This window comes from Sciurus vulgaris (assembly GCF_902686455.1).
Source record: "Sciurus vulgaris genome assembly, chromosome: 5".
NCBI classification, from domain to species: domain Eukaryota; kingdom Metazoa; phylum Chordata; class Mammalia; order Rodentia; family Sciuridae; genus Sciurus; species Sciurus vulgaris.
The window spans coordinates 54,844,251-54,860,518 of record NC_136465.1 but is presented as its reverse complement, the minus strand read 5'-3'; the positions used below and the strand labels follow the sequence as shown (position 1 = coordinate 54,860,518).

The 16,268-nt window shown below is 40.4% G+C and overlaps 1 protein-coding gene across 12 annotated transcripts in view; it reads left to right on the top strand.

Moving 5' to 3' along the window:
* TACC1 (transforming acidic coiled-coil containing protein 1) overlaps nt 1-16,268 on the top strand; it is a 113,056-nt gene that overhangs the window by 55,891 nt on the left and 40,897 nt on the right. For 5 of the 12 annotated variants that reach the window (XM_079142152.1, XM_079142141.1, XM_079142145.1 and 2 more), the window contains exon 2: nt 2,064-2,179. The exons of 2 other annotated variants lie outside the window; for them this stretch is intronic. Coding sequence is in view for 9 of the 10 variants with exons in the window: in XM_079142141.1 (XP_078998267.1) it covers nt 2,064-2,179 (116 nt within the window). In the remaining variant the exon portion in view is untranslated. Of the gene's footprint in view, nt 1-900; nt 1,088-2,063; nt 2,180-16,268 lie in introns of all 12 variants that reach the window. 5 more of the 12 variants (XM_079142147.1, XM_079142146.1, XM_079142148.1 and 2 more) reach the window with 2 other exon arrangements.

Genomic DNA, 16,268 nt, shown 5'->3' with positions numbered 1-16,268 from the left:
ACTTCAGAGCGTTCATAGTGCGGTTTGGGGAGGGGCAAAGCATCTTAAATTCTTGACCTTGGCTACTCTGGTGGCGTTGCTGAGGGATTTCCAAATCCTAGAAGTGACAGGGATGAAGATGAACAGGCTGAAATCTTTCACGCTGTCAGTATCAGGGAGGGAAAAACACCAGTCTACAGCAGCCTTGAACTATTTTTTTTTTTTTTTTTAATACGGGGTTAACTTGTGTGCGGTCCAATGTCATTCACGCCATGAAGTTCCAGTAGCAAAATGAAAACATAAGGGAAGAAGGAAAAGTGCATCGCAAACGGACTTAGAAAATGGACTTTCTCTGCGGTGACACAGAAGAGTCGCCCGGGGCGCCGGGGTCCTAGCCCCGTGGCCTGTGGCGCGGCTGGGAAGCCCCCCACCCGCAGTTCAGGCGCAACCAGCGTGGCGCCGCGGCGGGGGGATCCGGTGCGCGCGCCGCAGACTTCAAAGGCCTGGCGCCGCCGCCGCCCCCGCCTGCGCGGCGCTAGTAGTATGGTCCGAGGGGGCGGCTCCTGGGGCGCGGCTCCCGCGGCAGCTGATGCGCGCCCCGCCGGCTCGGAGGCGGGAGTCGGAGACCCCGAGACCCCGAGCCGCTAAGCGCTGCGGGCCGGGCCCCTGAAGAGGCCCCGGGAGAGGCATCTTCCCGGCGAGAGGAGCCCAGCGCGGGGGTCTCCACGGCCACAGCGCGTGGGAAGGAGGACGAGAAGGAGCGGCGCTGCCTGCCGGCTGAGAGGAAGCGCTCCACCCGGGCCCCCGACGGCGCTCGTTGAACCACATCCGCGCCTCCGCTGGCAACGCTTACAGGCGCCTGTCACCGGTTCCCTCCATTTTGAAAAGGAAAAAAGGCTCTCCCCCTTCCCCTACCCCTAGGAACTGGAGCCCGAGGATCCGTGCTCATGGCCTTCAGCCCTTGGCAGATCCTGTCCCCAGTGCAGTGGGCGAAATGGACGTGGTCTGCGGTGCGCGGCGGGGCCGCCGGAGAGGACGAGGCCGGAGGGCCCGAGGGAGACCCCGAGGAGGAGGACTCGCAAGCCGAGACCAAATCCTTGAGTTTCAGGCAAGTACACAGCATCCCTGCCGAGATGCAAACGTGCTGCCATCCATCCATCCATCTGCGGCTCGTTCTGTGTGCGTGTGTGTGGTCGCCACCCGCGTAACCATGTTCATGGCAATGCTACGTCCCTGCCTTAACCAGGTCTCCGTTGTGCATTGGAAAGTTCGGGGTGTTCTGTCTTCCTGTGTGTTTTCTTTCCCCGGTTTCGCTGTGAGCTTTCTGAACCCAACGCAGAACCTGCAGTTTCTCCGCATCCCCGTTTGCCTCGGTCACTTTCTCTAAGCTTCAATCCCTCCGCCCCCACCCCTACACACAGACACACAAACACACGCAGGGTTAGTGTCATTGAACACACCAAGTGGCACTTAGAACCCTCGCTGTGGGGCAGAAGTCACTCCTTGTCCTTCCTGGGGCCTAACTGTGTCCCCAGAACGCAGCCATGGTAAAGAAGGTCGCATGATGACAGGCCGCTGGCAGCTGGTGAGAAATGGTGGTCTCTGCTGTCACCCGTGTGATTGCGGAAGGCAGGTGACAGCATTCTTAATCTTGAGTCGAGTGAGTTCCAGACAGGTAGAGGCCTACCAAGGAAAAATGCATGGGTAGAATTGGCATAATTTTGGGGTGGAAACAATATTTTTTTAGGTCTCTGTAAGAGGCATCTTGTGAGAAAAGGAGTCCGTTGGAAAGCACTTTTCTTTTCCCATGTGAGAGGGAAAGATGACTTCAAAAATGCTGAGGGAGAAAAGCTCTAGAGGATGGAGATTTCAGGGAGGCAGGATGCCAGTCTGAGAAACCCAAGAGGGCACTGCTTAAAAACTCACAGCAGCCTCCTGCAGGCCAGTCTATGGTAGAGGATCAATTGGTGGTAAAGTTAGGAAGAAAAAAAAAAATGAACTTTAACCTTTGTGGATATGTAAATTGTAAAGGGTGTCGGAAATACCGTTGAAAGTGGTAATTCCTCATTTTTCCCCCTTGGCAGCTCGGATTCTGAAGGTAATTTTGAGACCCCTGAAGCTGAAACTCCAATCAGATCACCCCTCAAGGAATCCTGTGATTCATCATTAGGATTGACTGGATCTGGGGCCAAAACCCAAGGTAAAGAAAAACTTTGATTTTCTGCGGCTTTCATTTTAAAGTTTTAAAAAGTATGCAGAACAAAAGGGAGAAAATGTTAATTTACAAACACTTGAAAGAGTTTGGATTTTCTCCTTGCTTAAAAAAAGCTGCTTTAAAACTGGTGTAGTTGGAAGGCTCTTTATTTTTGTTTTGTAAACAAAATGATTTTGATCATTTGGTGATCAGAGACTTCCTTTTTTTCCCTGTCTAGAGTTTATGCATTTATAGTATGAGATTACCATTATCAAACATGTCTGCTCAGCCCTTTTTCACAGCCCCTAAAAAAATTTAAAAAGTGTGTAGTAATGCATTGGTGGGGTTATGTTTTTATTTGGCTTCACAAATTCCTAAATTGCTTTCTACTAGGGTGTGAACTAAAATTAAAGATTGAAATTATAGGTAAGAGTTGATTTTTTTTTTTGATAGGGAGAAATCTTAAAAGACTGTTTCAAAATTACTTATCTCTCCCTATTCTACCTAAGAAAACCTGGCACATAGATTTTCTCTTAGCCCTTCAGAACCCAACCTTGAACCTGTCCTTCATTGATAAAAGCTTCTGCTGTCCTACTTAATTAATAGAAACCTTTTTTTGTTGCACATACAGTTTTGATAAAATTTCACCTATGCTAATAGAATTTACTTGTTCCTTTAGTAAATAGAATGTATTGTGATTCAGCAGTGAAATCCTGCTCTCACTGAGCTAACATTTTGGAGGGAAATGACTCCTTTAAGAGTTAAACAATATATATATATATATATTTAAGCAAAATCTATAGTCAGCTTGAGTTAAATTCTATGGAACAGAATAAAACAGGAGACAGAGAAACAGGGGATAGGGGGTGAGGATAGTGAATGCTGAAGAATAATTAGGGGAAGCATGCTTGATATCGTGACCTGAACTGAGATCTGGAAGAAAATTTAGGGAGCAAGACTTATAAATTCCTGGGAAAAGAACCCTTTCAGCAGAAGGAATGGCATCTATAAAGGTATGAGACAATGCCAACCTGCAATGGGCTGTGTGAGGCCCTTGGGTGGGAAGGTTCGAGGCATGTTTGAGGACCAGCACAGAGGCCTGTATGACTGAAGTAGGGTAACTAGGCAGGCAACAGTAGGAGCTGAAGTAAGAGAGGTAAGAGGAAATGCAGAGCATACTGTAGTGATGATTTGGTTTTCTGCGTGAGATGGAAAGCCACCGGAGGGTATATTAACTTCTTAGGACTGCTATAAAAAAGTGCCACAGTGGCTTAACTCAACAGGAATTTATTTCATCAGAGTTTTAGAGAACTGAAATCAAACTAGAAGTCTGAAACCAAGGTGTTGGCAGAGCCATGCTCCCTCAGAAGGTGCTAGGAAGAGTCCTTCCTTGCCTTTTTTATCTTCTGGTGGTTATTGACAGTCCTTGGTATACTTTGGCATGTGGCAACCTGCACTCTGCCTTATTACATGGAAGTATTCCCCGTGTGTTTGTGTTTGTACACGGCCTTCCTATAAGGACACCAGTTGTTGTATTTCAGGCCTACCATAACACAGTATGACCTCATCTTAATTATATCTCTAAAGTTGTTCTTTCCAAATAAGGGCACATTCACAGGTACCAAGAGCTAGGACTTTAACATTTCTTTTTGAGTGACACAATTCAACCCACAACAGGGGGCTTTTAACAGAGTATTGACTTCCTTCTTAAAAGGCTCTGTGACTGGTATATGGAGAAGGATATAGGATATAGGACATATGTCCTTTGTATATGCTTTCTCTATCCCAGTGTCTGACACTGTTACCTCAGAGTGGCAGATAGAACCAACTTTCAGTTACCTAATTGTTGAGCTGATCATGACTTCCTTGGCTCCACAGTTAATATATCTTATTACTTGGCAACTTCTTTCATTGGTTGCCCAGGGAAGTCAAGGTGCTCCGGTTATAGAGTTTCTAGTGGAGTTGGAATTATTGGTAAAATGACATGAACTTTTTGTTATTTGTTTTTGCTTGAAATTAAGAGCTTCATGCTGTGCTTCTTTACAGTACCTTCCACCTGCCCTGGGCTGCGTTTTGCTGTTAGGCTAGGCAGGGACTTCTTGGGAACAGACAAATTTATATATGGAGAACTTTTGTGTGGCACAAAGCTGCAGAGCACTTTCAGTGATGAAGATATCACTCGTTCCTCATAGCTTCCCTTTTTTCCTCTCAAGAGAGATTTAAAAGCTTGAAAGAACTGTTTTGTGGTCTTCTCATCAAATTTAAATAAAGCTCATAAGGCACATGTTAAGTAACTGAAAGCTTCTTTGAATTGCCCTCAGCCTGGACTGGCCCTTCCTCATCATTTTGTCAGCTGCTAGACTGATTCACACTGCCAGATTCTTTGCCAGTTGAATGAAAGCCTAGATGACCTAGGCCCCCAAAGCCACAGAGACTTAATTGTTTAGTCCTTCCTATTCCAATGACTCTCATACTCTTTCTTTCTGCTTGAAAGGAAAACTTTTTAAAACATTTTCTTTTTAGAAAGTTGTAGATTAGGAGAGTACCGTGGGATAGTTCATAACCAAAAACTAATCATAGGAGGTAGAGGATGGTCGTAATCGTAGGAGGTAGAGGATGTCTAGGAAACAACCCTACATATTATGAAATTTCTCAATTTAAGGTCTTTAAACAGTAGGATGATTGCTCTTGAGCCTGGTAGTGTCCTGTTAGGACTTCTTGTACACAACATCTGGAGTAGTGCAGAGTTCTGTGAATTGTCTTGTCACACATACACAATAAATGTGAAACTATAGGTCTGACCAGGGAAGATTTCAGTGAACAAACATTCCTTAAGGAGTTATTTCATGTTGAAGTTCAATTTCTGTGTCTGGGTAGTTCCCTTTTCCCCAAAATTATTGATTGTTTTGTATCTGATAAAACTAGTCTTTCATTATTAGTTCTAGGACATGGTTGGGAAGCAGATATAGATTATATAAGACTGTATCTTAGGGTGGATTGATTTATGAGTTGTTAATCAGGAGTATGCATAAACATTTGTATTGATCCTGGCTTCCTGGTATATATTGGCTTTCACATATGTGGCACATGTCCCATATTTTATACCTGTGGTTTCTGTGCTGACTTCCATAATTCTTTGAATGCAGGCAACATATGACATTTCTTTTTATTGGAACTATTTTAGGAACTTACAGTATCTATACTCTGTAATGATTCTTCCTAGGACAGAATTCTTTGTCAGAAATTAAATAGTGGATAATGTTGTGGATTTTTTTTTTTTTTAAGTCACAAAGATAAGCTTAGTTTCAGACTAACTAGTAAAATAGAACTCTATAGTCAAAGAACATTTCTTGAGAATACCAGACTGGTGGCTGTAAAGTTTAGGCCTGTGGTTCTGGATTTGCTGTCTGTTTGCCTTTTCCCATAAAGGATGTTTAAGCGGCTTTGTTGTATTGTCTTTCTCTTTGCTGGGGAATATATTGGTGAAGAAATACTCTTTCTATAAAAGGACTTTCGAAGTTTAACTCCAAGTTTATCCCTTCTTTTGTTGGGGGATGGAGGGCTTAGGGGCTGTGATTTTGTCTAGCTGTTTTAGCCAACAAAAACTAATGAACGTACTCTGCCAGTTGAGTTCCCACATCCCCATGCTCACATATGTATAGATTGTTACTTTTCTTCCAGAAAGAGAATCTTAATGCAGGGGTTTTTGTATTACCCTTGGAACAACTAGTTAAACCTGTTAGTTTGATATGTTAACTAGATGCCCAGGTATTTCAAAGATATCTACTAGTCCTTTGGGAATGGAAGGAAAGAGATAAATGAGATTGATCTTCTGATGTTTACTGCTGGAGACCTTGGGAGGAATGCAAAGTAGTTTGTTGACACAGTTTTGGTAATCTAGGCTAGAATCAGCAAGCCATAGCTGAACGGTCAAATCTAATCTGCCATTTATTTTTCACTATGACCCTCCAGTGAAGAGCAGGTTTTATATTTTTAAATGACTGAAAAAAAATTTTTTTTGTTGTGTGAAAATTATATGACATTCAAATTTCAAGCCAGGCAAGGTGGTGCACACCTGTAACACCAGCAGTCTAGGAGTCTGAGGCAAGAGGATCCTAAGTTCAATTTACTGAGACCCTATCTAAAAAAAAAAAAAAAAAAAAAGTCTGGGAATGTCATCCGTGGTAGAGCCACCTCTAATTTAAATCCCCAAGACCACAAAAAAGTTAATTTAATTAAAATTTAAAAATTCATATTTCAGGACTCATAAAGTTTTATCAGAATAATCTGTGGCAGCTTTCGCATTGCAATAGCAGGATTGAAAAATTGGAATGGAGATCAAATGTGTGGCAAACATCTAAAATATTTTTTTATCTGGTCCTTTACAGAAAAAGTTACTCAACTTATATCCATACTTAGGACAATTTTAGTAAAAATATAGTATAAATAATCTGGGATGATGACTTCAAGAATAAAGGAAAAAAAGCTGGCAAGTCTATCCTTGAGTAACAAATGACCTGTGGGCACTAGCCATTAATGTAGGGCTTTGTGATTAGGAAAGATTTAAGGGAGAAGCTGATTTGGACTGGTCATTTGTCTTCTTTGCAAAATGGAAATGATGTAACTGGTCTGTCAATGTACTGTATTTTTAAATTACTAAATGATCCATATATATGACCTAGATCTTGATAAAACAATTAGTCTTTTTGGTTTTTTAACCCCCAGTATTGGGAATTAAATCCAGAGTGTCACACATGTGAGGCAAGCACTAAGCTACATCCCCAGCCCTTTTCATTTTGAGACAGGGTTTTGCTAAGTTGCCCAGGCTATCTTCAAACTTGGGATACTCCTGCCTCAACCTTCTCAGTAGCTAGGATTATAGGGGCCACTACTATGCTTGGCTAGGGACTAGATTTTTTTGTTCTAAGGCTTTGAGTTATACGTAGAAGCAAATACTATGCCAAGCATTTTTCATTAGGTGCATATTGAAGTGTCCCATTCATATCCACAAGTATGTTTGTTTGCTAGGGATTTAGTTTAGCATCTTTTACCTGTCCTCAACAAGAGATTTCTTTATTAGAATTTCCTAGAAATAATGGCATTAATAAAATCCTTAATGTTACCTACTCCAATGGTCCAACCCATGTGTCTCCTCTGACAATATCCTATACTAATGCTTTTATTTTTTGGGGTATGATTGGCTCTTTCACGTTCAATTTTTCTATATTATATGATTCTTTTTTTAAAGCTGGGCACTGTGGCACACACCTGTAATCCCAGTTGCTCAGGAGGCTGAGACAGGAGGATTGCAGGTGGTAGCTTACTAAGACCTTCATAATAAAAAGGGCTGGGGATGTAGCCCAGGCTTAGAGCACCCTGAGTTCAATTCCCAGTACTGGGGGGTGGAGGTGATAGTTCAGGCTTGAAAACCTTAGCCGTTTGACGTAATTCCATTTTTTTCATATAATGTTCTTAGCTTCAAGTTGGAGATTCCAACTAGTTAGTAAGTAGGATGAGAGCCTTGCTTTCTTTGTTGCTTTGTTTAGCTTCGTGTAAATGAGCTATGGTAGAAAGCATCTCTGCTTCTCTGTGGTGCTCCACCCAAAAGAATATCTTCTTGGGGGAAAAAAACTTTAGTTTTTCCTGCAGGGACTAAGAGAACCACAGAGGAGCAATAGTGTTTGAGTAAAAAGCCCCACGGCAGGGGAGCAAAGTCTCCCTGCTGAAAGTAAAGATTTTAGTAACATCCAGAGTCAAATCAGTGTTTCTTTTTTAAAGTGAATAATAAAATCACGACCTTCTTAAGAAATATGATAATAATTAAACTCATTTCAGTATTGCACGCCTCTGTTTTGGGATTACCCAAACATCAAATATAAAGTAATACAACTTACTTTAGTAATTTCTGATGGCAGAGGCATTTTCTACCAGGTTGTGTAGGGGGCAAGAAGGGGTCTGCATTGCTGCTATTTAATGTCCCACCTAAAAATGAATGTGGCCTAAAGTCATTTAAAGTTAAAAAGTAGTCATAGTATCTTCTCAAGTGACCAGTAATACTGCCCAGAGGAAGTCTTGGGAGTATAATCTTTTTTGTCACAGTCTTGGACACCCAGAATAGTGATGGGAGGAGATCACAGCTTATCCACCTAAGACAGCCATCTTAGTGGGGAGTTGATAATCAACGGTTGCTGAGTGCCTGATGACTATTAAAGGTCACCTAGAAAGGCTGGAGGTCAGGAGCTCATCTTCACCTTTGCATGTCCACAAGCCTAGTATTACGAGTTTACATAAACATAATTAGATCCCCAGGGTTTAGATTGATGGCAAATTCACAAGGGAATAATGATTACACAGAGTATTTTATTTTACTTATTGTTTTTGTGACAGGTTCTCATTGTATTGTCCAAGGTGACCTCAAACTCTCCATCCTCCTGCCTCAGCCTCCAGAGTATCTAGGTTTATAGCTGTGCACCACCCTGCCTGACTTGGAGTATTTTATGAATTCAAAAATGCAAAATGTACCTTGAAAGTTCTGTTGGACCGATACAAAAACTCTTCCTAGCAGTCCAAGCACCCTCTTTCTTATGTCATTGGTGGAAATGTAGCAGATGTCTCATTTTAAGATTACCAGCTAGCAGATTACTAACTTTCTATTTCAATTGTAAGTTATTGGATGTATTGGAAGCAAATAATTTTTGCTTACAGCATCTTATTTGGTTATAACAATGATACAATGAAATAGGACACATGTGATTTCCATCTACATACTGGGAAATGAGGACCACAGCCTTTACTGCCAGTAGTGGATCTGGGTCTTGAATTCTGCTTTTATAGATCACACATCCAGAGCTCTTTGGAACGTGTTATACAGCGTTTCTCTCCAGATAATTTGTGAGTCTCTCTCTTCACTATCTGAAGAGAAGGTTTAGAGGAAATAAAGGTTCTTAAAATGTTGCCAGAATAGAATGTGTGACAGGGAAAGCATCCTCTTTAAGTGACAGCTAAAAAAAAAAATCAGGAGATACATCTTCCACATGTGTTAATTTGGCACATACAATGTCTGATGTGTTTTAGGAATTTTGAACATAAAAATTTTAGAAGTTTGCAGCACAATTTATGTACAGATTAATAGTTAGAAACAAAAACACCACTGGGTAAGCAGTGAAGTTGCATTGAAAACATTTTGCTTCCTTAATGCTTAGCTTCAACTATCAGAAATAAAGAAGAATAAACAAACTCATTAATGTCTTTTGCTTTTCCTTCTCCCCTGAGTCATACATGGATAAGGAGGGGCAGGTGTGTGGAGATGTGTGTAGCCTCTGGAACTCTGCACCTGTTTTGGGGTAGAAAGAGAATGGTTTGGTTTGGTTTTGTAGTGCTGGGGATCAAACCCAGGACCTCCAGCATGCTGGGCAAGTACAATTCCATGAGCTCCATTCCTAGTTCCAAAAGGAATTTTTTTGGGGGGTGTATTGAGGATTGAACTCAGGGGCCCTTAACCACTGAGCCACATCCTCAGCCCTATTTTGTATTTTATTTAGAGACGGTCTAACTAAGTTGCTTAGTGCCTCACTTTTGCTGAGGCTGGCTTTGAACTCAAAATTCTCCTGCATCAGCCTCCTGAGCTGCTGGGATTACAGTTGGGAGCCACCATGCCCGGCCCCAAAAGGAATTTTTAAGAGTTCTGTATTGCTACTGTGTAATAAATTACCCCAAAACTTAACTTAAAGCAGCAAACAATTATTTAATGTAGTTTTAATAAGTGAGGAATTTATCAACGTAGCTGGGTGGTCTGGCTCCAGTTACCTGTGAGAATGCAGTCAAGATTTTTCCCAGAAATATAGTCATTTGAAAACTTGACTGGGGCTCGAGTACCTTCTAATCCAACTTACTCATTTGCCTGACCATTTAGAGCTGGCTGTTGGTAGGAGGCTCAGTTGCTCATTATGTGAAACCTTCCACAGGGTTGCTCCACTGTCCTCACATTATGGCAACTGGCTCCCCTAAGATTCAGTGTCCCAAGAGCAAGCAAATTAGAAGCTGCAGTGTCTTGTGACAGCTTCAGTAAGCTGATCACATACTGTTCTCCTAAGTTTCCACAGTATCCTTTTGATGACATATGTCAGTCTTAAGGCTGTGAATATCACAAGGTGAGACTCATTGGGGGCCATCTTGGAGTCTACAAGGCCTTTTTCTACTTTTTAAAACACTTGTACCAAAGGGCATAATTTCACAGACTGCATATCTTTTTCCATTGCTTGCTTCCTTTGGGGCCTCTTCACTGCCTCCCTGAACTCTTCCGATAGCCTTTTTTTTCTGGAGTTGCAGGAACAGAAGTGGCAGGTGAGGTGATATAGTCCTCAACCAGTGTCAACCTGATATAGAAATGTCTTATGCTCCCAGTGTACTGGCTGCTATTGCTTTGTCTGGAAGCTCCTCTTTTGCTGAACATTTGTCCTTCTTTTTCTTTATCTAGCATCAACTTCCCAGCTGTGTGGGTGGTTGCTACTTTGTGAGAGAGGCAGTTGGTATTTTGAATTCTCCAGTAATTATTTCTGAAGAGATTGCACATTATGGTTGTTTGGCAGCAACAGACTGAAGTTACACAATTTTATATCTCTGCAAAGAAGTCCCATCTGTTAACACATGCGCTTTCTCCCCTTGCTCTTCCTGCTGGAATACTTTGGGGATGAAGAAGTCCTATGGGAAGAGCCCTCAGATTTTGATATGTAGAAGAGGATTTCTACTCTGTATGAAATGTAACCTCAAACAAATCCAGATGGTTCCAGAACCGCTGGGCATCTCATGAGTGAGAAGTCATAATCATTGTAGGACTTGTAAGAATTAGGCTTCCTGGTAGGCAGATACTTTCTAATGGGCCCCACCCTCTGACTGTATAATCTTGGCCTTCAGAGGATAGAGTTTGGGTCCCTTTTTATTTTTTATTTTATTGGTGTTGGGGGTTGAACCCAGGACCTTGTGTGTGTTATTAAGCACATGTTCTACCAGTGAGCTACATCAACTCCTTGTTTTATTTTTAAATGAAATGGCATAAGGTGCTATTTTTGGAAAATAGAAGTGTTTTCTTCATCTTTAGCACAAACTTTTTCATTTTATCAAGTGGATTACCAGATTATTCTTTACCTACAAGTAAAGTTTTAAGTCTTAGAGTGAGCTCCCTGGAATTAGGAACTTATTTCAGTAGAACAACATGGCAGCTGATGCCCTCAGAAAAAGTACCTAAACTTGCCCTCCCTTAGCTCCTGGGCAATTTTATTTTTTTGTGAGGGTTGGAATGAAGGGATTTAAACAGTTAGTTGTCTTGGTTCTATCAGAGAGTGTGTATGGTGTGGGGTTCTACTTTGGGTGGTGAGATAGTCTTCAATTGTAGCACACCTAAGAGGGTGTCCTGTCTTGACTCATGGACCTTGGGACTCCCCTCTCCCATTCCATGCTTCTGGGTAGCCTGAAGTCCCAGTGGTTAAAAGGCCTTTTCATATAGTTAATCAGATTATTCCTGGAAAATACATTGTATCTACTTCTCCCATTTTATAAGGCTGATGGCCTTGACAAGTGAGAATATAGATACATAAAATACATTTAACTTCACTGGAATCAGAGGGACTGGGAACTCAGAGACATGAAACTGGGTGGGAGGACTCAAATTTTAGACTCTTGGCTAAATGCTACTGGGTATCTTATCAACAGTTTTCTCAGATCAGACTGCTTGAGCAGAAGGGGTGGTGCCTGCTAGAATCAACTTGTTTCCCTTCCTGCAGCCCTTGATTCAGCATGGGAGAGGAGGGGCAGGAGGGCAAGACCAAGGTTTCCTGGGGCGTTCAGAGGGCCTACAAAAGGAAAAGGCCATCAAATGAAGAACAACAAACACTAATCCTATACACAGCTATTGGTATAGAGCTGAGCAGTTTCATCACTTAGTACTTATATATATGTCTTTTCTGTATAAAAAAGATAATTAGGTGAAAAGGGTATTCCCCTTTATATATCAGTTTGTTTACTCCACAGTGGACCCTGATTGAGCATCAACTTTTGTATACTCAGTTTCCATTTGGGGAATACAAAAGGGGAGATAGGGAATAAGTCCCCTGTGAGGCTCAGAGTATAGAGGGAGCTAGATGAGTTCTGTTTCCCAGTCCTTTTGACTTTCCAAGAAGTTTTAACAGTGGAAACAGGGAATGTGTGAGGGAGGACTTGGAAGAAGTCAGTTATCTTCCCACCCCCAAAATAAAACAAAACCCAAAGACTTTGGGTCTTGACAATTGTTATATTTCTAGGATGTTTCATATGCTTGGTTATATCTGTTATAGAAAAAGGGTGATGTCATTTTTTCCACCTCTTTCTGTAAATAGAACTTATCTAGCACACTGTGGACTTCCTCAAGAGAAACTGAAAATCCAAATGGATGTGATGGTGGGATATATCACCTCTCTCAAGTGTGTGTCCCTGCAAGTGATACACAGAAGAAACTCCTTCATGCATTTTCTGAAATGTTAAATCTGTGGTATAGAGGAATGCTATATTAGGAATCACAGGACACTGCCCTGATCTTTACTGTAGGGTCTGAGCCTCTATTTTGTTTTTGTTTTTACCAGTTTTATAGAGTTTACGTCATACATTTCACTTGTTTAAAAGGTGTACTATTAAATGTTTTTGGTATCTAAATAGAGTTGTGCAACTATTACCCCAAACTAATTTTTAGAATGTTTTATCATCCCCAAAAGAAACCCTATACCTGTTACACCTGCTGGCAGTCACATACCATTCCTCTCCCATCCCCTTTCCCCCTCAGTTGTAGGATGATCTGTTTTGTGTCTCAATAGACTTATTTATTCTGGACATTACATATAACTAGAATCATACATTATATGGTCTTTTGTGACTGGATCTGTTTCCTTATAGTACCGTTTTCAACTACATTGTAGCTAGTACCAGCACCTCATTCCTCCTTATTATTGCTGAATAATACTCAATTGTATTGATATACCATATTTTATTTGCCATCAGTTGATTGAAATGTGGATTATTAACATTTGGGTTCTTTTAGGAAGAAGGTCGCTGTGAACATTCTTATTTATGGATGTATATTTTCATTTCTCTTAGGTTTATACTTACAAGTGGAATTCCTGGGTCATATTGTCATTCTGTGTCTGATTTTTTGAGGAATTGCCAAGCAGTTTTATAAAGTAGCTGTATGATTTTATATTCTGACCAGCATTATAGCACTTATTATTATCTATTTAATGATATTCATCCTACTAAATATGAAGTGGTATCTGATTGTGAGTTTGATTTGCATTTCCCTAATGACTAATGATGTTGAACATATTTATTTGTTTTTGTGGTATTCAGAATTGAACCCAGGCCCTTGTGCATGCTAATAAGCAAGAGCTCTACCACTGAGATACATTCTCAGCCCTGGATATTTTTTTTTTTTTTCTGGCCCCAAACAGTGGATGTAGTGACACTGTTTTATTCAACCAGTACCCTGATCTTACCCAACATGTTCCCATGGAGCTGTCTTTCTATGTGTTTCCCCACAACCCCTGACCCCAGGGTAGTGACAGTGTTTTATTCAATCAGCACCCTGATCTTACCCAACATGTTCCTATGGAACTGTCTTTCTATGTGTTTCCCCACAACCCCTGACCCCAGGGTAGATACGGACCTCAGGCTCCTTCTGACTGGTCAGATCACCCTGGCACAGCCCTACTCAGGCACATGACCAGGGAACACACATGACCAAGGAAGAGCCAGAGAGTCCCTTGGTGGAGATATGAAGTACAAATGGATAGAGATACTCTCCTCTGCAGTGATATGCATGAGGACATGAGTGGAGACCTTTCCTGCCGGATGGACAGAGCTGGCCTGTAATGTTGTAGACACAGAGGTGCAGCTTTCCCTTTGGTTAGCCCTGGATATTCTAAGGTATTCTCTAGAGAAATGCCTATTACAGATTCCCTACTTTTTAATTGGGTCATTTATCTTTTTAATATAAGGATACTTTGTTTTCTAGATACAAATCCCTTTTTGGATATGTGATTGTAAATATTTCTCCCGATGTTTGGATTATCTTTTCACTTTTTTGGTGGTATCATTTGAAGTGCAAAAGTTTTAATTTTGATGAAGCTCAATTTTTTTGTTTTTTGTTTCTTGTGGCTTAGGTGTCAAATTTAAGAAGATTTTTACCTAATTCACAGTCACAAAGATTTACTCCTACACTTTTCTTTTTCTTTTTTTTTTTTTTTTTCTGACAGTTTTATAGTTTAAGCTCATACAGTTAGGTCTGTGATCCATTTTGAGTTCATTTTTGTATTTAGGTGAGAAAGTAGTTCAACTTCATTCTTCTGCATATAGAAATCCAGTTGTCCCAGCACCATTTGTTGCAACTTGTTCTCATTGAATTAACTTTGCTCCCTTGTCAAAAATCAGTTGACCATAGTTTTAAGAGTTGATTTCTGAACTTTCAATTCTCTTTGACTTACATATGACTTTCAATTCTCTCAATTCTCTTTGACTTACGTATGACTCTCATGCTGGTACCGTACTATCTCAACTAGCTTTATAGTAAATTTTGAAATCAGGAAGTGTACATCTTCAACCTTTTTCATTTTGTTTGTTTCCCCAAGATTGCATTAGCTATTGCATTTTGTTATGAATTTGAGGATCAGTTTGTTAATTTTTGCAAATTGGTAAGAGAGGTAGTGGAGATTGAACACAGGGCACTCAAGCACTGAGCTGCATCCCCAGCCCTATTTTGTATTTTATTTAGAGACAGGGTCTCACTGAGTTGCTTATTAGCGCCTTGCTTTTGCTGAGGCTGACTTTGAACTCTCCATCCTCCTGCCTCAGTCTCCTGAGCAGCTGGGACTAGAATTTTGATAGGGGATTTTTTTAAATCTGCAGATAGATTTGTGAAGTACTGCCATTTTAACACTTAGATTTTAACAATCCACAAACATGGATGTCTTTCCATTCATTTATGTTTTCTTTAATTTTTTCAATGTTTCATAGTGTTTAGAGTACTATTTTTATTAAATCTATTCCTAAGTATTCTTTTTAATACTATTATAAATAGAATTTCTTTTTTAAAATTTTTCATTGTAGGTGTATAGATGCACAAGTAATTTTCACATGTTGAACTGCAGCCTTGTTGGATTCATTAATTATTTAGTGTTTTGGTAGATTTTTTTAGGAGTGCCTCTACAAGATTATGTCATCAGAAAATAGAGATAGATTTACTTTCTTTCTGATTATAAGACATTTTATTATTTCTTTTTCTTGCCTAATTGCCTTGGCTAGAACTTTTTAAAGCAGAAATGGCAAGGGTGAATATTCTTATCCTGTTCTTGATCTTGAGTGAAAGCATTCTTTTACTATTGTCATAATAGCTGTCGGGTGTTTATAGATGTCCTTTATCAAGTTGAGGAAGTTCTCTTCTGTTCCTAGTTTGTTGAGTGTTTTTATCACGAAAAGATGTGGATTTTGTCAGTTGCTTTTTATGTGTATTTGAGAGGATCATATGAATTTTATCTCCTGTTGATAGGGTAGGGTCTGTTACGTTAATTGATTTTCAGATGTTAAGCCAACCTTGCATTCCTGCAGTAATATCATCTTTTTTGTATGTTACTGTATTTGGATTGCTAGTATTTTGTGGAGGAATTTTATATCTGTATTCAGCAAGAGGTAATTAATTGATCTATAGTTTTTTTTGCTGCTTTTTTCTTTGTAATGTCCCTTTTTGTTTTGGCATCAGGGTAATACTGAACTGACAGGATGAGTTGGAAAATGTTTCCTCCTCCATTATTATTATTATTATTATTTTTTTTTTGGTGCTGGAGATTGAACCCAGGGCCTTATGCTTACAAGGCAAGCACTCTACCCACTGAGCTATCTCCCCAGCCCCTCCACCTCCATTATTATTTGAAAAGAATTTATGAACATTTGACATTAATTATTTAACTATTTGATAGAATTCACCAAATCTGGTGAATTTATCATCTTTTATCAGTGTAATAATCTCTTATTTCAGATTTATTCAGATTTTGTGTTTCATATTGACTCGGATTCAAGTTTG